Below are 22,740 nucleotides of genomic sequence, written 5' to 3' on the forward strand. Positions count from 1 at the left end.
TTTAACTTTAAAATGCTCCCTTTTCTCATTTTTCTAATAGAAAAATGTGAACTACAAAACAATAGATATTTATATATCGCCATATAAGGTGTTATATAATATATGATGTGATCCATGCCTCACAGTGAACTTTATTACTGCTATAGGTGCCATGAGGAGGAGGGACCCAAGTTTTGTGAGTAGCCTGGGGCCTATGGTATACATAATCTGTCACGGATTAGATGCTGCTATTATTTATATTGTTCTGCTTCTGTACTGTGCTGTGAACAAAGACTCACAAATGTAAAATTGTTTTTGTTTTTTTTTTATAGTTTTTTTTATGTTGTTTATGCTCCACTTTTGGTATTGACTTAAAAATACTGATTTTGTTTTTGTTTTTTTGTTTTTTTTGTTTTTTTTTTTGCTATCTATGGCTTAAAATGAAGCTCGGTGTGTGAACATAGCCTGAGTATGCTTATAGGGTGACAGGAACATTTCAATATAGCTCTCCACCTTTGATGATTCAGCTGCTGTTCCTCTGCCAAGTGTATTATTCACTTTTGACACTTGAAGTAAAAGATTGCAGGAATTCTCAGACTGGATTATTTTGGGCGATGTTTGTATCAGTGTGACCTTTTAAGGAATGTACAATATATGCTAAAGTCAAAAAGAAAAAAATATCCCCAGGCTTGTTCAAGGAAGTTATTATGTGCTTTTTTTACATATATAGATTTTTATATCTCTTATTAAAACCATCCCCTGAATAACGCCATCCATAAAGCTGCCCATACAAAATAGTATACCTTTCGGCTCGTAAATTGAGTTGGACAGTGACTGAAAGGGCCACTTAATATGGTGGTTTTGGTGGGTTTTTTTTTTACTGGGCCCTTCCCTGGAATATCCCTGTGTTATTAACTATAGGTGTCAAATGCCCTGAAATAAAACACTAGATTTGTACACTGTTAACACTATTTGCTTTTGCCGTGTTGTAGGATTGCTACCTGACCTCTGACTACATCATGTCTGGCTGCTGCTTTGGCCTACAGTAAATCTTGCAGCCAGCTGCCGTAAATTTCGAGGTTGTTTATAGGTGCGATAATAGGTTTATAGGGTTGAACTGAGTTTCAGAGCCTGTGCCGCTAGAGTAGACAGTCATGCCATGATCTCACCGAACATCCTCTCATCCATGGTAGATTTATGTCCCTTTGTATATATAGCTAAAATGTAGATGGAAAGTGACATAGGGGAAGATTTAAAAATGTCTCTGCTGTGCTGAGGCTCCCCGGATTTGTGTAGGGGAGCAATGCCTCTACATAAATCCTGTGCGTACCGTGTGTGCACTCTAGTTTAGAGCTGGAGTAGGCTGCTTTAAAATGCTAGCTGGTCTTACTCACCAAGTCCCCCTGAGAATTTTGAGCCATCTTCTTCCTTTGCAGCTGCTGTCATTCCTGAGTTACAAGTTTTTCTAAAAGACGATTTATATCAAATATAGGAAACTACAATTCCCATCATGCATCTCCCAGATTGGTCCATTTGTGTACTTGCCTCCTTAGCCTTCTTTCCTGCCCACTGCTGTTATTACTATTGCACAGTAAACACAGGACTGTTTTTTTCAACTGAATTTGCATCATATCACCCCAATATGTATTCCATACTAGCTGATGATGTAGCAGAGCTGAAGCGCATAGTGTAGGTATGTGCTGCATAATGGGCATCTGTTTACTTGGGGTGGGGGTGGGGGGGAGTGTAGGTTTAGATCTCTGCTTGTTGACTGTGAATGAAAACATTCTAGCTCTATCCAGACTCTAAGAACATCTATAACACTTACAATAAACCGAGCTTTGACACAAAGACAGGTACATGCCTGCATTCACTGACAGCAAGCAGAGATCGAACTATAACTTTTCATATTACAGAAACCTAGGCTCAGGGACACATGTAAGTCTATGGAAGCAGCACAGGTGCATGGAGATGATGCAGTTAATGTCTCCTGGGGGTCGGGTTACCAAGTCAATAGACAGCTAACCCGGCCACCAGAGAGGAGATCACATGTCCTGGGACTACAAAGGGAGGGGGGAAGAGGGAGCTGAGCTTGATCAGAGTGGACCCAGAGTAGAGGATTTTACACATGAAGAGTGGAAAAGAATGAGAAAAAAAAGGGGAAAGAGGGGAAAAATAGGTTATACATGTATATTGGACATAGGATGGTATTGGGAAGGGGGATTGTTAAGAATATTGTTTTTTTTACCCGGATAACCCCTTTAAATGCAAAAGAGGCAATTGGGCTAAAAATTATGGCCATCGAGCCCCTTTATGCCACAAAATGGTGCCTAAGCCATACAATACATCTCCTGTAGTCTATATAAACTGTATAACATATACATATATAATATGTAAACTATAGTTTTACATTTGTTTGGCTGACAGCGCTCTCTTCTGATCCCTCCATAGATATGAATGCTCAGCTCTGCCATTTGCCTAAATTGGGTCAATTAACATTGTGTTTCAAGCAGCAAAAGGTTTAACTTTCTCGAGTCTTTAACACAATATAAAATGTAATAAATAAATTACCAGTCCCCAAGGCTCCATCATTGCTCTCTATTGCTTGGTCTCTAGTGTGTTTTCAAGAAGACAGAGCTCTGTGTTTCCATTCTGTATGCCAATATCTGGATTATGTCCTAAGTAATCGCCATACCATGGGGTGACGGAGTTCTGGTGAGTCATCAATGAAAGCCTCTACTCTGATAGAGCGAGCATGGGAATATAAATCAGGACTGTCCTGAGATTCACTCTGACTCCTCAGCAATGCTCAACTACTTATTTTCATCTCATTGAAAACACCAGCAATGTTAAGTGCAGTATGAGATACAATGTATATATGTCAATAAAGGATACGTATCATAGATATATAGACAGAAGCCATGGACGGGAATGTAGCTATTACTATGAATGTCCTGTAGATAACTCCTTCATCCTGCATGCCAATGATACATGACCCTAGGCTCTGCCAGTCACATTACATGAATGTACACAGCGACTATGGGGTAATCTGGTAGCTCGTGTGTATTTATCGGCATGGTAGGAGTCTTCTATTATGTAATGTACTAAACTTGCCAAATTATTTGTCAAGCAGGGTGTCTTAAGTGCTTCAGTATTTCAGGCTTATCAGGCTTACATCAGCACATGCCAGGATTGCAGTGTTCTAGTATATGGGAAAATCAAGTTGGTCATATATAGTATTTATTTCCATATACTCAAAATTCCATATATTTGCAAGAATTCTGTCTAAAAATAATTATATATATATAATTGGACTATATATATATATATATATATATATATATATATATATATATATATATTATTTTTTTTTGCACAATGTACAATTATTTTGAATTTTCACATTGCAGCATAGACTGTTAAAAAATTAAAATATGTTCTCTTGTGTACGCCTTGTGTATAACTAGGTTGTCTGCAACTTTTCCCCTTTCATATGGTATCCCTAATGCAGTGTGTAACTCCCATTATGCCTTTAGCATTCCAGAAATTGCAGCAAGTGGTAGATTAGAGACAGAGAACTTCTGTCCTCTAATTCTCACTTCAGGGTCTCAATTGAACTCAATGACTGGGGGGGGGGGAAAAGCAGTTTTTTTCCCCGCTGCCATTTGTACTGTAAAATGGCCAAATAGCATCAGTTTTTGGTACATGACACAACTGAAAAAAAAATTGATGTTTGGACGTCCTGAAGCTGCATCTCATAGGAAAACAACAACATTTCTGCACACAGACGGAAAAAAAACTGTGTGAGATGGATTTTTTTTTTGTTATGTGATCTTACCTCTACAGCTTTACATGTCTCTTCTAGCTGACTGATCACTGCTTGAATCCGATCATTACATCCAACTAATATAGCAATGCCATCTGATAATTCAGTCTAGACAAATAGAGATAGGCACAGTTAACACATATCACATATAAATAGATTAGTATCAGTATTGTGTGTGAAGAACAATACAATGATTACAGGAAATATTCCTGCAGGAAATTCAGCAGCCGATAAGTACTAAAGTACTAAATTACAAATCTACATAACTTTCTAACAACAGTTGATCTGAAAGAATTTTAAAAAATCGCCGGAGTTCCCCCTTAAATATTTTTGCTTATACATTCATTTAGAAAACTCGCCTCCTTCCCCTGATATGCTGCTTTTCCCCCCTATTGTTGACAGCTAGTTATCTAGGTTACAAACCACCTTTCTGCTCTAAAAGCATTGGTGAAGCTGGGGTATATATAGCTATAGTACGCACATTTATATACAAGAGCATTTACATGATATCTCTATACATCTACCTTAGGGTGCGTTCACACGTACAGGATCTGCAGCCGATTTGATGGCGCAGATTTGAAGCTGCAGATTTAAAGCACATCAATTCTAGGCCATCAAATCTGCTGCGGATCTGCTGCAGATCTACTGCAGATCCTGTACGTGTGAACGTACAGGATCTGCAGCAGATTTGATGGCGCAGATTTGAAGTTGCAGATTCAATGCAAAGTAACTCTGGCCTGTTAAATCTGCTGCGGATCTGCTGAGGGGGGTTAACACATAACAGATCTGCAGCAGATTTAACTCTGTGAGTTTGCAGCAAAATCAACTGCAGATCCCTTCACTGTCACTTTCAATGAGATTACATACTCGCAACGGAATTGTCATCCCGCTGCAAGTATGTAAAAGTCAGCTAGTACATACATTACCAGCTTGCTTCAGGGGCTCCCGACATCTGGACGTCCCGCTCAGTGGCTGCGGCAGGCAGCGCACCAATTGACTGAGCGGTACGTCCTGACGCTGGGAGCCTTCGAGGCAAGCCAGAGCGTGGACTGGTAATGTATGTAGCGGGCCACGGAAGGTTGAGGGGGCTGCCTTTTACATACTCACAGCGGGATGACAATTCCGCTGGGAGTATGTGATCTCAATAAAAGTAAAGGGATCCGCAGCGGGTACATTATGTGTGAACCCACCCTAAACCCACCATATCATATAGTCAGTCATTCACCATTCCTTAGTATAACTCTAATACCTGGGAACCCTATTTTCATTCCTACCTTGAAGAATCTTATAAATGGGAGGGTAAAGCGGTCTATAATTTATATTGTCCTTGATATTCATTGACTGCTTTGTCTGTATCATGGAAAGCATCTATGAGCAGACTGAGTCTGTCGTCCCTGTAGCAGCGAACCCTGCTCTAAAGATGTCCCTTTTTCCACTATACATAAGTCATACACTGTGTGATCGCTCAGCGGGCCTCTTTATGTCTATGATAATAAATAAAACCCTAATGCACAAATTATAATAATAGAGCAGAATACAGTATGTGGCTCATCCTAAGAATCGCACTATAATGTACAATGCTCTAACAGATAGGTGTTTTTAGACTATTAATATAAGTAATTAGGCAAAGTCATTGCTAATGTCTAGAGCTTTGATCTTTTCATATGTACCAGAAGTTATTATGAAAGAAATAGGTCTAGCACACACAAAATGGAGTAATCATCTATTCAGGTGGTGCCGCATTCGTACTTCTAACAATTGTCTATATCAGGCCCACCAGCCACAAAGATCTGACGGCAAACATGCAAATTAAAGCTAATTATGTTATTAGCTATAGAATAGCCTCCCTTTATGAGATACCACTTTGCATTGTTTCTAAACAATATCAATACATGACATGCACATGACATTATAAGTATTAATGCAGATGTTATTAACACTTTGAGGTCCAAATGTAAATTTGTATGTGAAGCTGATGACATCACATTCTGCCATATGAGATGACATCATGCTATGTTTTAATACATTATAAAAAATATTGTTTTTCCATGCTTTTCATTACCAAAAAGATGGAGCCTTTTGGCACTCATCAATAAAAGAAGAGGGATATTCTCATCTCATTATGTTTTGAAGCCAATCAATGGGGGTCTAATTGCTGGGAACCCCACCTATCCCAAGAATGGGGACCACAAGTGTAGCTACCAGGGGGCAAGGGATCCAGATGCTCTTGGGCCCGCGTGTGCTGGGGGCTCACCGCCTAAGGTTGGATTCAGCCAGTTCTTTCTGGGTTACGAGAACTGGCTTTGCAAAAATAACAGCTGGTGAACCAGGGAGAAGCGTCATTCCTGTATATATAAATTTATATATGTGGGAACAGCAAATTAAAGTGTATTATTAATTCATATATAGAGGCGCAGTGTTTAATAAATAGATTTATGTGGGCACGGTGTATAATAAATACATATATGGGGGCTCAGTGTATAATGAATACATGTACAGTGGCTCAGTGTATAATGAATTCATATGTAGGGGCTCAGTGTATAATAAATACATTTATTGGGGGCACAGCGTATAATAAATACACATATGGGTCACAGTGTATGATAGATACATATATAAGGGCACGGTGTATATGGAATACATACTGTATATGGGGCACAGTGTATAATGAATACATATATGGGGGCTCAGTGTATAATGAATACATATATGGGGGCTCAGTGTATAATGAATACATATATGGGGGCTCAGTGTATAATGAATACATATATGGGGGCTCAGTGTATAATGAATACATATATGGGGGTAGAATGTATACTGTAATTTCTTTTTTTTCCATTTTATTGCAAATTTGTTGCTAGAAATTACTACCACACCAGAAACCGCGGCTATACATCTACAGTCTATACACAATCAAACCACAGATTTAAGAATCAACACATTATTCTTAGTATTATTACCTTTTGTCCCTGAAAAACATTAGAGAGAGGGGCAACCTCACAATTTTTGTGAGCTCCAAATACTTTACACATGGAGCATGTCGGCACCTCACAAGTCAGACAGTATATGTTGATTTTTTCTTCATCGTGTTCTTCACACATTGGTTGGTCAGTTTTTCTTTCAGGCCTGTAAAAATCAATTAGAAATACATTAGTGCATGTGTCATGTGCTTGGCAGGTGGTGGGGTCACCCTAAATCTCACCACTCACATATTATTATTCTTATTCTTATTATTATTATTATTATTATTATTATTATTATTATTATTCATTTTTAAAGCACCCTTGATCCCAGGGTACTGTACAAGTGATAAAGGTTAACAAACAGGATTACATACAGGAATACATTATATGAATAAGGTAAATGGCAGACTGGTACATAAGAATAGAGGATCCTGTCCACAAGGGCTTACAATCTGCAAGGTAATGGCAGAGAGACAGAAGGTAAGGGGGAACAGCCAGTCAAAGTGTGGTGCAGAGATATTGTAGGTTGTAGCCTAGTTTAATGGGCTAGGTTTTCAGTTTGCTTTGGAAAGTCTTGATGGTGGGTGAGAGCCTGATGGGTCAGGGTAGTGAGCTCTGAACTCCGTTCCGGAATGTAGGAATAAGCAGGATGATATCAGATGGGAATATCAGATGACATGAAGTAATAGAGTTGGAGTCTGTGATTCCTGTATAACCTCTGTCAAGTCTGCAGTGTGAATGCCTCCTTTATGAAACTTTAGTAAATGGAAATGTACACCCTGTATATTAAAGGGGAGCTATCAGCAGGTTACAATCTGCTGATCCCACATCACACATCCCTGGTGTTTTAAAAATCTTGAAAAACTTTGGCTCATTTTCTGGTTTTAAAATTAATATTACTAAAAAGCCAATTGTTACCCTTAATACCACACCTGGCTCCCCATATTTACCCTGAAGGTATAGGTATAGCAAAACATCACCTTTTATATTCAGGAATTAAAATTGGACATACCCCTTCTTCTCTCTACTCATTAAATTATATCCCAATCTTCCAAAAAATAGAACAAGAACTTGATAGGTGGAAAAATTTACCCCTTTCTATCTTAGGCCGTATTCATTTTATTAAGATGATGTCATTTGCTAAATTATTGTATCCCTTACAAATGATCGCCTTACTACTAAAACATAAAGATATTTTTTGACTCAGATCAGCCTTTACCAAATTTATTTGGAGATCAAAACGACCAAGAATAGGATACGATACTCTCAGCCTCCCCAAACATAAAGGTGGTGCTCAATTACCTAATATCAGATTCTATAATTTGGCCTCCATTTTCAGACACATCAGAGACTGGATTAACGGTACTTCTTTCTTTTCTAATTATTCCTTGGAGTCTGCTCTTTCTTCTCCTTGGCCTTTGGCCTCGCTTCTTCACTTCTCTATTTCAGAACTACCCTCACATTTAAAACACAATGTTATTATCGCTGATACCGTGGCCACATGGAAAGCTTTAAGAAAATTGTATAAAATCCCATTTAGTCTTTCTAAGTTTTTCCCATAATGGGACAATCCCCTCTTTCTACATGGTAACATCAATCCTGACTATATGGTATGGAAACAAAAACGAATCCCTCATTTAAGTAACTTATTGGACTCGGGTAAGGGAGAGTTGTTATCTTGGGAAGAATTTAGAGACATGTATGATATCCCTCCCCATCACCAGGTTTTATTTGAACAACTGTGTTCTTTTGCTATTAATAGAGTAAATCTTGTGCCACGGCAGAGAAAAAACAATAATTTTGATTTTCTATGCTCCAATTCTTCTCCCACCTTATCTCTTTCACAAATATACCGTAGGATATGTGTTGATTCCTTATACAATTCTCCTCCCCCTTTTCTCCGGAAATGGTCTGCAGAAATACAAACAGATAATTTGGAACAAAAATTGCTAAATAGCATCCGATATGTTACTGCAGCCACTCCCAGTGTGAAATTGAGGGAAATCCACTTCCGGCTACTCCATAAGGCAATTTACGCTTTTAACTTTTCTTACTCCACCATGCCAGATGATTTCTTGACATATTGTCCAAAATGTAAAGAACCTAGCGCAGATTTATTACACTGTGCTTGGTCTTGTTCTCAAATTCAGACATACTGGCAATTAGTACAAACCTTTATTCAGAATACATGGAATGAATTCATACCTCTAACTCTACTCAGTTATGTTTTTCATGTTGTGGTGGCCGGGGATGGAGATCCCTCTGAAAAACCTATAGCCTCAAAATGTACAGTATTCATCTTACTCTGTTATTGGCCTAAAAGGCTTACTAAACCACTGGATCTCTGACACACTTCATTGGGAAATGCTGGATGCAATCCGCAACAAAGATGTTTCCACAAAAAAATTCATTAAAAATGGAAATTTTTCTCATAAAGGTTATGTCGCAGGAGGAGAGGGAAGCTGTTATGAAACACTTTTGTAATACTGTTTGGTATCAGACGGCGGAGGCAAGGGGCACCCTAGGAGTACTCAGAGTTCCTTAATTATATTAAAGATAGAGATTCTTTATCTGCATTCTTTCTATCCTGTAGAGCATGGGTCTCCAAACTCCAGCCCTCCAGCTGTTGCAAAACTACATTTCCCATCATGCCTGGACAGCCAAATTCAAAGCTTTAGCTCACCAGGCATGATGGGAGTTGTGGTTTCGCAAGAGCTAGAGGGCCGCAGTTTGGAGACCCATGCTGTAGAGCATTCATTTTTGTTCTTTAGATTCTATTGTTCTTTATAGCAAAATTGTTTTCAAACTTACTATATTGTATCCTATTTATATCTTCCTTTAATATGTTACTGTATTGTTATTGATAAAATTTGAAAAATTCAATAAAAATATTTTGGGGAAAAAAAAAAAGAATCTGCTGATATGTCCCTATTGCACTGGAGACGCCGAGGAGGAAGGTATGTCTTTTACCTTCCTCCTCTGTGCTGTTCCGGTGCAGATAGTCTGTCCACAGTCTGGTGATACCGTTGGGAGCACTGCCCGTCCCCACAGTGCTGATCAACTCCATTCTTTATCATTAGAAAGGGACGGGTTGGTTGAGGCTGGGTTAGAGCTATGGGACTGGACAGTGCTCCTTATGGGTGCCCCAGTGCTCCCAACTGTCTCTCTGGACCATGGAGCACACGAAACTGCACCGAGTAGGAGGGTAAGAGACATACCGTACCTTCGCCCTCAGCATCTCCTGTTCGATAGGGGGCTATCAGCAGGTTAGAATCGTCTAACCTGCTGATAGTTCCCCTTTAATTCTATGGTCACACAATTTTCTCAATGGAGATTCTGATGTGTATTTTACAAATCTTCATCCCTTTCCTTGTAGCTAAATCCACAGAGCAGCAAAGAAATACAAGGCAGGTATATAAAGGCTTGCCGTAGATTTATGAGGATTTTTTTCAGTCTGGCTTTTTTTGTCTTGGATGAATTTTATTGCGGGATTATATCAGGAGCACTAGCATTTCATGCACATGTAGAATGGCTCAGAGATTCTTGTTTATCACCAGTTATAGAGAGGAGAACTGCTGTTGTGACATTTTACAATGGTTTGGGGGGAACATGATCAATTTTTGAAATATCACATTATTTGGTAAGTGGAGTTAAGAAATGGATTGTAAGGCGGTAATTAATCACTTGCTTTCATGAAGCATCCAATGAGCAAATGTCATATTATCAACACCTCCACTTCCTAGCCGACGGGAAAATAAACTTGTGAAAGTTAGGCTGGAAGGTGTGCGCTCATTAAACCTGCTGACTCACTGAAACGCACTGAAGAGCTGAGCTTAGAAAAGTACATTTCAGCTGAGTCCCAGAAAAAATACTGCAGCACGCCCCCTTACATTCGAATTGTTACAGCATTTTTATAAGGAGAGGTTTGGCCAACATCAGTAGCATTGTGATTTCCTCTTGGTGAACTATAAGTTCCATAAATCTATCATAAGGTCAGGGTAAGACTGGAAAAAAAGTTTGCATTATTCAAAAATATGCTGCAATAAGCAGAGCTTAAGCTGAGCAGAGCATAAGCTGCAATACCAGACCCAGTTCAGGGACAAGGGTAGTAGAAAAAATGCAGACTAATAATTCTAATTTCAGACAACCCCTTTAAGGCGGGAGATGGCAGGTCACCAGGTCTGGAGGGCAAGGGGGCTGTTGTTCTTTATGTACATGTGTCTGTTTAACCACCTGCTGCATGTCACCAGACCAGACCTTAGAAACCAGACCTCCTGCTCCACATAGACATGATTTAGTGTAGGGCACACTTAGCCGTACTGTCCCTGGTTGGTCCCTGGTGTTATGTGAGTGGCCCAGACGGTGAATACATTCCAGGAGACAAGGAGTTTCAACAGCTTAAAAACTTTACTGGTGCCGATACTTGGTGGTTACAATCTCTGTATACACAAGGCCGGAGTCTTATGAATGTTAGAATGGCAGAGGAGTAGCTGATGGGTTGCCCCTGCCAGGGAAAGGAGAGTCTGGGAATATAAACTCATGACAACATTTGACACACTGAGATCAGGAATAACTATTTAGCATGGACTTATATCTTTCTATATAACTTAAAGGGGTATTCCACTCAAACATAACTTTTCTTATGTTGCTGCCCATGGTGAGACTAACAATTCCTTGCATGCATATCATTATCCTGTCTTCTTCCCTCCGTTCTCAGCTGCTGCTTTCTGCTGAAGACACAAAAAACTGTTTGTGAGCTTTTCTCTTTATCTCCCCACTCCTACCCCTTCCTTCTGAGATGGCTGATGTAAACAAGTCCCTAGCAGGCTATATCTGCAACTTTGTAGTTTTTTTTGTGATGCTGGGAGTGTTCTGAGGTCAAGTTGCTGAAATTACTGGGGGAGATTTACGAAAATTCCTCCTGTGGCATAAGCCTGCCTTATCCCTGCTCCCCTAATGGGCAGGTAGACGGGTGCAGCAAGGCAGGGAGGAGGCATGGCTTCCTCCTGAGCCAGATTTACCATGATTTACTGCTGCTTGCAGGCGTACCCCTGTGCAATAGGAACAGATTTTAAAGCCCACACAAAAGATGTGATCAGCCAAGAGTCAGGTGTTTTCCTGCACCTTGACTGTTACGTGTCTCTTTACACACTCTGATTATTGGCCAAAGGCGTGTTTATAGCAACACTGCAGGCTGACAATCAGTCTGTGTAAAAGGCCTTAAAGCCATGAAGTCCTACTGGCTAATCTTTCCCCAATATACTTATATTTCCACTTTCTACCGTTTTTTCACGAAAATAAGTGTCTTATATTAATTTTTGCTCCCAAAGATGCACTATGTCTTATTTTTAGGGGATGTCTTATTTTTCAGTGAAGAATTCACTCCATTGTTCACACCAAAAAAATGAACATTATATACTGTACAGTAGTTGTCATCACAAGCCAGCATAACCCTGGTGGCGACGGGGGTCTTACATTAGGGAGATGCCTTATTTTCAGGGGGATGCCTTATTTTAAGCTATCCTGTAGACCCTCTACTATACCTTATTTTTGGAGGATGTCTTATTGTCTAATTTCCCTCTATATTGCCATGTTTTTTTAGGTGTAAATATGTGGTTCTTCAGTTATAAGAAGCCAGTACTGCAGCCTCGAAAGCACACCTATTGTCATCTTTTTCAGTTACCCAATAAAAGGTATCAACTACTGAAAATTCTCAATTTTTTCACTTCTACCCACTGGCTTACGCAGTAGACAAAAGATTTTTCTTATTAAATAGAGGCAACTTACAATACATGAGTTGTGTACAATAAATAAAGAAATCACTGCTTTTACTCTATCTGGACATGCTGGAGTTCACTTCTGTATGTATAGACTTATGCCTTATTCACACGTCAGTATATTTTTCCAATCCGCAAATTTCAGTCGGTAACAATCCGCAAATTCAGTCCGTATTGCATCCGTATTGCATCCGTAAAAAAATACGGACCCCATAGAGATGTATTGGGTATGTCAGTTACTGTCCGCACTAGGGCCTGTCCTTTTTTCTTTTGCGGAACGGATTGCAGCCCAGTACACAACACGGATGTGTGTATGGGTCCATTGAAATACATTGGTCCTATTTTTCTGCAGATCCGCAATTGCGGACAGGAACAGGATGTGTGAATAGGGCGTAGGCCGTGGCTTCCAGCTTTCTGTGCACCCGATCGGAATATTGGGAAGCTGTCATAATTTACTGAATTTAACCCATAGCTGCACCAGGACATTACTGAACGTCCTCGTGCCGCTATGGGAGTTCAGAGGCTCTGAACTGCCGCGATCCCGGGTGCCGCATGTAGCCTAGGATCGCGGCTAATTAAGTACTTAGAAGCCGCTGTCAAAGTTGACAGCTGCTTCTAAATACTTGCTCATATCCATCCCTGGTGGTCTAGTGGGGGGATCGCCCCCCTGCGGCGCGATTGCGGGGGGGCGATCCCCGCATCCATCCCGGGCCGGGGTCTGCGCCGTAATGGCGCTGATCCCGGCTCGGCATTCTATTGCTTTTGGCTGCAGCAGCCAAAAGCAATAGAACACCGATCTCATGGATTCATGCAGTATAACTATACTGCATGGATCTCTATGACAGATCAGAGTGCATATACTAGGAGTCCCCCAGGGGGGCTTCTAGTATATGTGTAAAGTAAAAGAAAAATGTATTTTTAATAACACAAAATCCCCTCCCCTAATAAAAGTCTGAATCACCCCCCTTTCCCCATTTTATAAATAAAAATAAATAAATAAATAAATAAATAAATAAACAAACATGTTTGCTATCGCCGCATGCGTAATCGCCCGAACTATTAATTAATCACATTCCTGATCTCACACGGTAAACGGCGTCAGCGCAAAAAAATCCCAAAGTGCAAAATTGCGCATTTTTGGTCGCATCAAATCCAGAATAATTGTAATAAAAAGCGATCAAAAAGTCATATATGCGCAATCAAGGTACCGATAGAAAGAACACATCATGGCGCAAAAAATGACACCTCACACAGCCCCATAGACCAAAGGATAAAAGCGCTATAAGCCTGGGAATAGAGCGATTTTAAGGAACATATATTTTCTTTAAAAGGTTTTAATTTTTTACAAGCCATCAAATCAAATAAAAGTTATACATGTTACATATCGTTGTAATCGTAACAACTTAAGGAACATATATAACGAGTCAGTTTTACCCCAGGGCGAACGGAGTAAAAACAACCCCCCCCCCCCCCCCCAAATAAAAAAATAACATTTTTTTTTTTCAATTTCACCACACATATAATTTTTTTCTGGTTTCCCGGCACATTTTAGGCAAAAATTACATCTGCCATAGCAAAGTACAATTAGTTGCGTAAAAAATAAGAGCTCATTTGGGTCTCTAGGTGGAAAAATGCAGGCGCTATGGCCTTATATACACGAGGAGGGAAAAACGAAAACGCAAAAATGAAAACTGGCTGTGTCCCCTAAGGGTTAAACTACTCATGGATACATTGACAGTAAGGTCCATTTTTACCGGTGCACATTGGTATTGTATAAGCTACTGGGACTATCTAGTTTTGGTGAATGTGCAAACTTGGAATATGTGATATCCGTGTCTGCCATATGTTATCTGACACCTTGTTCCTATCTGTTTTAAAAGTTTTGAAAGACCCTTCAGTGTGGTACTTTCTGAATGATATCAGAGACACCTCAGAAGAAATGTGCTGGGTATATAACAATATCAATGCTAATAAATAGCAGTGGGGGATTTCGTTTCCACTATCTATTGGTTGGCTTCTTTTGAGTACAACAGTAAAATAGGTATAAAATGAGGCTGCACTTTAAAATCTAATAATGTGCTACATTGAAGTCTATGGTAAAACAGACATCTGTGCACACATTGTAAAAAATATTTCTTTTACAATGCGTTCATAGACTGATATTGTTGCTTAGATTTTAATATATATCACTTTATTAGTTTCAAAACATGCCATTCAAAACAGTTTTCTGTGACAGCAGAAAGCAGTAGGCTCAGGACTGGAGAAGGAGACTGAAAAGATAATAACAAGTAAGAATTTTTATCGCCAGGAGGGGGGATGAGTCAACATGTATTTTGCCTTGCTGGAATACCCCTTTAAGCAATTACAGATCAACATATATTGTCTGAAAAAGTAAACAACATATAGGAAAATTCCTATTAAAGTACGAACATCATTGCAGTACGATACATGGATTCACACCGAACAAGTCACTTGGATGAATCAACCCAGAGGCAGTGTCTTTTTAGTACAATTGCCAGCCATAGGCTATGTTCACACTAAGTAAAAAAAAAAAAAAAGAGAAAAGGCATCCGCTTTTTCTTTTTAAAATGACGTCCGTTATTACCGCATTTTAACCCTTTCACGTCAGCTAAATATATATATATATATATATTTACGTTCCTGCTGCAGATGCCCCTATGTATACGTTCCTAACAGTGAGGGGCTTTAGATGTGTGTGGGACCGCTGCAGTGTGAGCGGCCCCGCACGCATCAGTGTGTCCGGAGCTGAGGATAATGACAGACAGCTGCGATCCCTACATCGAGTCAGATGGGTGTTCTGTAGATAGAACTAATCTATGCTATGCTATGGCTCACATGGCATTCATCAGTATATGCAATCTAATGATCACATCTTTAACTGTAAAATAAAAGTGTAAAAAAAATTGTGTAATTTAATTTTTTTAAGGTATTAAAAAAAAACTAATATAACCCCCCCCAATAAAAGTTTAAAATACCTCCTTGTCCACTGTAAAAATAATAAAATAAATAAACATATTACATATGGTAACGTGCATAATTTTCCGATTTATTAAAATACAGAGGTACCTTGGTTTAAGAGTAACTTGGTTTAAGAGCGTTTTGCAAGAAGAGCTCACAGTTTTTTACAAAATTGTGACTTGGTTTAAGAGCATTGCTTTGGTTTAAGAGCTCCTGGTATTGGGTGGGAGCATGAGTGGGGGAGGGGCATGGCCTGCATAGCGGGGTCTGCAGCACAGTACTCTGACCCAGGAAGTCTCTCTCATCTTCCAATATATAGCAGATCCACTTCAGGCTGGGGCTTGCATCAGGGGACAAGACTGTGGGGGTAATCTCTTTATAGCTTTAACCCCTCTCTCCCCAGACAGAGAGTGCTGCTATACTGTGTCCACATCTGCCCTGCTCATTCCTTCATGCTCCCTGCATTCTCTATCAGTCCTTGTGTTTCCCATCCTCTCTATTCCTGCTATAATGTGCTTGCACTCACACTCAGCTATACACACTGCTGCTATAATGTGCTTGCACTCACACTCAGCTATACACACTGCTGCTATAATGTGCTTGCACTCACACTCAGCTATACACACTGCTGCTATAATGATTATAAAATGATTTTTGAGGTGTGGAACCAACTGTCTACATTTTAATGATTTCTTATGGGAAAATTTGCTTTGGTATAAGAGTGGATTTGGATTACAAGCACGGTCCCGGAACGAATTATGCTCGTAATCCAAGGCACCACTGTATAACATTATCGTTCCTGCACGGTAAACCACATAAATGGGGGGGAGGGGTATGGATAGGATTGCTGATTTTTTTTAATGATACATCAGAGAAAAATGAATAAAAAGCGACCCAAATTTTTCTTTTACACCAATATGATACTAATAAAGAGTAGATCATGGCACAAAGAATGCCACGCCAATCAGCCCTGTAGGTGGAAAAATAAAAGATCTTTGGCTCTTAGAAGGAATAACATTGCATTAATTTGACCCAGACATCCAATGACCAATGACAACCAATGACCTTGGTATTGAAGGGGTTAATTGACCTCAATGGAATACACTGAAGTCAATGGAATGACAGACGCCCAATTTACACGGTGTATTAAATAAAAGACGTTGTTTGGGCAGACGTTAAAATAATGTTCCTGACAATTATTGCGGACATCTTTTGCAAACAGTAGACATTATTTTTTAGTTGTTCACACACAGTTTTTCTTTTTTCATGGTCCTTTCCCCATTTTTACTATTAAATTTAATGTACTTTTCTGTTAAAGACACACCCAAAGGCCAATCAGTCCACCTACACAAGAATAATGTACCAGCAGTACATTTGCACTGACTGGGGCCCAAAGCACAAAGTGGCTAACGTCATTTTAAAAAATAATAAATGCAAAGGAAAAGAAAAAATGTGAACATAAAATCCCGCTTTGCTATTTTACTATCTTTATATTATGTACAAACGTTTTGTTTCCCACATGACCTGCATAATCTATGGCATGAAGACTGAGGTCATAGATAAGAGTTCAGCAATGTTAAGTGTATACCCAGAAATTTTTTTTTTTAAAAGCAGTATCTGTTACTCATAGGGGAACGAAAACAGCTCTTCACAACTAGCAGCAGGGCCATATTTGCCACTAGGCACCCGCGGTCCGGTGCCTAGGGCGGCGCCCTGAGGGGGGCGGCAGCCGCAGGGAACAAAAAAAATTGTATTAAAAAAAATTTTTCTCCCCTGCCGCCGTAGGCACCGGACCACGGGTGCCTAGTCCGCCGCCCGGGGGGGGGGGGGGGGGGGGGGGTGTTGCAGCTTTTGGTGAGCTTCCGGCGGGCACACGCTGCCTCTATCACAGGCCGGAAGCTCACAGCTGCAGCCCCGCGTTCCTTCTCTCCAGCTCGGCAGCGACGCACGTGACGTCATCGCACCGAACAGGAGAGAGGTTCGTGCACCGTGGGGCTGCAGCTGTGAGCTTCCGGCCTGTGATAGAGACAGTGCCCGCCGGAAGCTCACTGGACCCGGACTACCTGCCTCTGCTCCCCAGCCTCTCCCCCAGCATCTCCCTAGCCTCTCCCCCAGCATCCCCCCCAGCATCTCCCACAGCATCCCCCCAGCATCCCCCCAGCATCCCCCCAGCATCTCCCCAGCATCTCCCCCAGCATCCCCCCCCAGCATCTCGCCCAGCATCCCCCCAGCATCCCCCAAGCCTCTCCCCCAGCATCCCCCCAGCGTCTCCCCCAGCAACCCCCCCAGCCTCTCCCCCAGCATCCCCCCAGCATCCCCCCCAGCCTCTCCCCCAGCATCCCCCCAGCCTCTCCCCCAGCATCCCCCCAGCCTCTCCCCCAGCATCCCCCCGGCCTCTCCCCCAGCATCCCCCCCAGCCTCTCCCCTAGCCTCTCCCCCAGCATCCCCCCAGCCTCTCCCCCAGCATCCCCCCAGCCTCTCCCCCCAGCCTCTCCCCCAGCATCCCCCCAGCATCTCCCCCAGCCTTTCCCCCAGCATCCCCCCCAGCATCTCCCCCAGCATCCCTCCGGCCTCTCTCCCAGCATCCCCCCGGCCTCTCCCCCAGCATCCCCCCAGCCTCTCCCCCAGCATCCCCCCCAGCCTCTCCCCCAGCATCTCCCCCAGCCTCTCCCCCAGCATCTCCCCCAGCCTCTCCCCCAGCATCCCCCCAGCATCCCCCCCAGCATCTCCCCCAGCATCCCCCCCAGCATCCCCCCAGCCTCTCCCTCAGCCTCTCCCTCAGCCTCTCCCCCAGCATCCCCCCAGCATCCCCCCCAGCATTCCCCCCAGCCTCTCCCCCAGCCTCTCCCCCAGCATCCCCCAGCATCTCCCCAGCCTCTCCCCCAGCATCCCCCAGCATCCCCCCAGCATCTCCCTAGCCTCTCCCCCAGCATCCCCCCAGCATCTCCCCCAGCACCCCCCCAGCCTTTCCCCCAGCATCTCCCTAGCCTCTCCCCCAGCATCCCCCCAGCCTCTCCCCTAGCATCTCCCCAGCATCCCCCCTGCCTCTCCCCCAGCATCTCCCCAGCATCTCCCTAGCCTCTCCCCCAGCATCTCCCCCCAGCATCCCCCCCAGCATCCCCCCAGCATCTCCCCCAGCATCCCCCTAGCCTTTCCCCCAGACTCTCCCCCAGCATCCCCCAGCATCTCCCCCAGCATCTCCCTAGCCTCTCCCCCAGCATCCCCCCAGCATCTCCCTAGCCTCTCCCCCAGCATCCCCCCATCTTCTCCCCCTGCCCCCATCTGCTCCTCCGCCTGTCCCCACTGCTGCTCCCCCTGCCACCCCAGCTTCTCCCTTGCCCCCCAGCTGCTCTCCCTTCCCCCCAGCTTCTCGCCCTGCCTATCACCCCATCTTCTCCTGCCCCCTTCTCCTCCGCCTGTCCCCCCTTCTGCTCCCCCTGCCACCCCAGCTACTCCCCCTGCCCCCCCTCTTCTCCCCCTGCCACCCCAGCTGCCCTATCTTCTCCCAGCCACCCTAGCTGCTCCCTCTGCCTCCCCAGACTCTCCCCCTGCCACCCCTAGCTGCTCCCCCTCACCCCAGCTGCCCGCCTTCAGACGAGTTTTGGTCGGAGAAGTCTTCATGATGCTACGCCAGATGGAGAAGAAAGCAAAAAAGTGAGCGACCGCAATCGGAGAAGACGTCACCTGTAAGTCATTAGTAACTGCACTGTAATCACTTCTATCAGGTGCAGAGCCTGTGTACTATTGGGTCAGTGTATTGTTTGCGGTAGTGTACTGACACAGCCCTGCGGTCACTACAGTACACTAGCGCAAACTTTTAAACTAGGACCCAACTACAACAGCTGCAGGCACTACAACTCCCAGCATATCCTGAGGGCTGCAGACTGTCAGTACATGCTGGGAGTTGTAGTGCCTGCAGCTGTTGTAGTTGGGTCCTATACACTGGATTCTTTGTGGCATATAAGAATAAATAGATCTGTGGGGGCTCAGTGTATGGAAGTGACCCCAGAACATCACTAATAGGGGATAGAACAAAAACATCTCCCCCTATCCTCTATTAGTGATGTTCTGGGGTCACTTCCCTACATTGAGCCCCCACAGATCTATGTATTCTGATCTCCCACAACGCCTCCATGACCCAACTACAACAGCTGCAGGCACTACAACTCCCAGAACAGTCTGCAGCCCTCAGGATATGCTGGGAGTTGTAGTGCCTGGAGCTGTTGTAGTTGGGTCCTATACACTGGATGCTTTGTGGGAGATCAGAATACATAGATCTGTGGGGGCTCAGTGCAGGGAAGTGACCCCAGAACATCACTAATAGGGGATAGAACAACAACATCTCCCCCTATCCCCTATTAGTGATGTTCTGGGGTCACTTCCCTACACTGAGCCCCCACAGATCTAAGTATTCTTATATGCCACAAAGCATCCAGTGTATAGGACCCAACTACAACTCCCAGCATGTACTGACAGTCTGCAGCCCTCAGGATATGCTGGGAGTTGTAGTACAGTGTAGACAGATGTATTGCTGGACCTTCAGGGCTGATGGTTGTCACCCTCAGATTGCAGCCACCAGGAGCCTCTGCACACAGTGATTTATTATAGGGTTGTCCTCTCAGAGACTACAACTCCCAGCATACCCTGAGAGCTGTATAAATAGAGAGGGTTCTGAGAGTTTTAGTTCGACTGAAAAAGGGATTTGTCACAGATACAGATGAATCCAGGAAAGGAGCGGGGTCAACGTGTCGTGTCTCACTGGTTCTATATTGGTGGGCCCCAAGGATCATTTCCTCTGGTGGGCCCCAGATACCCCAGTCCCACACTGGACAGAAGCGGTCCCCAAACTAAGACGTCCCCGGCCTCCTTCCTTCCTCCATCACGTCTGTTTGATGAGAATAGCGGGCATCAAGCAGAGCGGTATGCCAGGGTATATATCATGCATGTAACCTGCCAGTGTCGGGGGGGGGGGCGCCTCAGCGTGCAAAGCGCCTAGGGCAGCATGAACTCTAAATACAGGCCTGACTAGCAGGGCAGACATCCGCTTCACATGAGCGGCTCATCATAAATATCAGTATAATTATGACTCACGATATAATCACTTTAATGGAAAAATACATGTAAAAAGCCAATTACCACCTCAGTGGTGCTTCTTCTTGATCATTTCCACTCTTGTTCCCTGTATTGCTATACTTGCTGTTTTATATGTTGCTTCTCTACAACACTGAGATATAAGAAAGCTTATGTAAGAAAATGAGGTTAAAATTTTCAATATCCTTAAAGGGGATTAATGGTTTGAAAATTTCAAGTGAGTGGGAAAAGTAGACCGCAGTACCTGACATGGCATGTGCCACAGCTTGTTTACACTGGATTCGCATTATCCATTATATTATATTATAAGAGTAGTCACAGAGTGGTTGGGTGTGTAGCATTTTTTTTAAAGATGCCAGATCACAGGGCATTCTAAAGGTAACTATGTAATAGTTAAAGCTTGTGTGATAGGCGACTAGAAACTGGCAGCACATATATATGCATATCCGTGCCGTCAATTTCCTTTTAAACAATATGCTGTACCATATATTTCTATAGTTTAGTCATTACTGCTACCTATTGTAGTAGCCAGGGCCGGTGTCAGCACTGGGCTTACCCAGGCAAGTGCCAGGGTCCACAGCGCGTGGTGTTCTAATGTTCAGCCTGCTCACTGTAGTGCAGGGTGAGCGACTTAAACATCAGAAGACACAAAAGATGGAGCAGGACCCGCACAGAGAGAGAAGAGGGTGAAGGACCCGATCACATGACCCAAAGGTCCTCAACCTTACAGTGTGGCGAGCAGCCGAACTGAGAGGAGAGGGAGAAGTCTGAGCTGTAAGTGCTGTGTGTTAGTGCCAGTGAGTCAGTGTCTGTGTCAGTCAGTCAATCAGTCAGTAAGTGTTTTATTTCCAGTCAGTCATGTGTCTGTGTCAATAAAGTTAGTTGGTGTATGTTAGTGGTACGCCAAGTGATTGTGCATAGTGAGTGGATGATAGGTGTATAGTGGATGGATGAGGGACCCCCTGATACTCAGTCGCCCAAGGGACCACAAAAACCTGGAGCCGGCCCTGGTAGTATCTTCTGAAGCAATGTAATGTTACATTATTTATCATATACTCCTATTATTTTGGATGCTATGTAGACCTTTATGTTGGCTGGAGAAGGGATGTTTACGACCCCGGCCCTGCTTTTGATAGACATGAGGTGTGTTCTCACCAGTTGGATGTTTTGTAGATGTAGTTACTGGGTCAGTCAATGTCCTCTAGTGATCTCATCATGAATCATGTGTTAGGTATTTGTCAAATCAATTGGGTGTATATTGGACATGGGCATGAAGCATATTATTTAGCTCACATCTGTTCCTCTCACATTTCCTCATATAAGCAGATTCTGATTCACACAATCCAACGGTCTTTAGTTGAAGTGGTAATCCTGAGACCATTTGTACCCCATGCCACATGCTCAACTGACTAAATATGATTTATTACCAGTATCTATTATTGAGGTGGTTATTTCTAGTGGAAGGTAAGTAGGTTATGCATTATTAGTATTATCCATAAAACAATACATTTTCAAATGATGCAGGAAAAATCTTTTCAATAAGACCCAGTTCACATAAGCACTTAGAGCCTCTATCTAGGGTCCCATTTATTTTCCATAACTTTTGTTAGTAACAATAAGGCAGTGTGCCGGGCTATTCTTGTCATCAAAACAACTGAATCCTTGGATGAACCTTGGCAGACTCTGTCAGTGGTATCTACCCTTCACAGTCTGGATCCATTCTGTAATTCATCTATCACAACACCATGGCTTCCATTACACAGATTACAGATAGCCATGAGTACATGTGAGTGCTTGCACCAGAAACACATTAGTACTATTGGGGTACTTGTACTAATACAACCCATGTCTGTTCTTAAAAATGTTATGTCCCAATACCTCAGGTAGAGTACGGTCAGGTAGAGTGCGATAATCGTCCCGTGGAATAGAGGGCAACAATCAGCCGACATCGCTCATGTTGGCTGATCGTTGCGTCGCTTGTTTTTCAAACATGTTGAAAAACAAGTGACTGATATAGCAGCGCTATTCTGCCATCGCACCGTGGAACAGGAGCAGCGGCAGCAGACTGCCACTATCCTCTATGGGCTGCCCGGACGATCTAGCGATCACCCAGGCAGCCCCCCCG

At 43.0% G+C, this 22,740-nt stretch overlaps 1 protein-coding gene across 2 annotated transcripts in view; it reads right to left on the reverse strand.

Moving 5' to 3' along the window:
* TRIM55 (tripartite motif containing 55) overlaps positions 1-22,740 on the reverse strand; it is a 92,616-nt gene that overhangs the window by 60,691 nt on the left and 9,185 nt on the right. For both annotated transcript variants that reach the window (XM_069957528.1, XM_069957529.1), the window contains exons 3-4: positions 6,766-6,931; positions 3,818-3,913 (exon numbers count right to left, since the gene is read on the reverse strand). In XM_069957528.1, coding sequence (XP_069813629.1) covers positions 3,818-3,913; positions 6,766-6,931 — 262 coding nt within the window. The remainder of the gene's footprint in view (positions 1-3,817; positions 3,914-6,765; positions 6,932-22,740) is intronic.

The sequence above is a fragment of the Dendropsophus ebraccatus genome, chromosome 2, assembly GCF_027789765.1.
Source record: "Dendropsophus ebraccatus isolate aDenEbr1 chromosome 2, aDenEbr1.pat, whole genome shotgun sequence".
NCBI classification, from domain to species: Eukaryota; Metazoa; Chordata; class Amphibia; order Anura; family Hylidae; genus Dendropsophus; species Dendropsophus ebraccatus.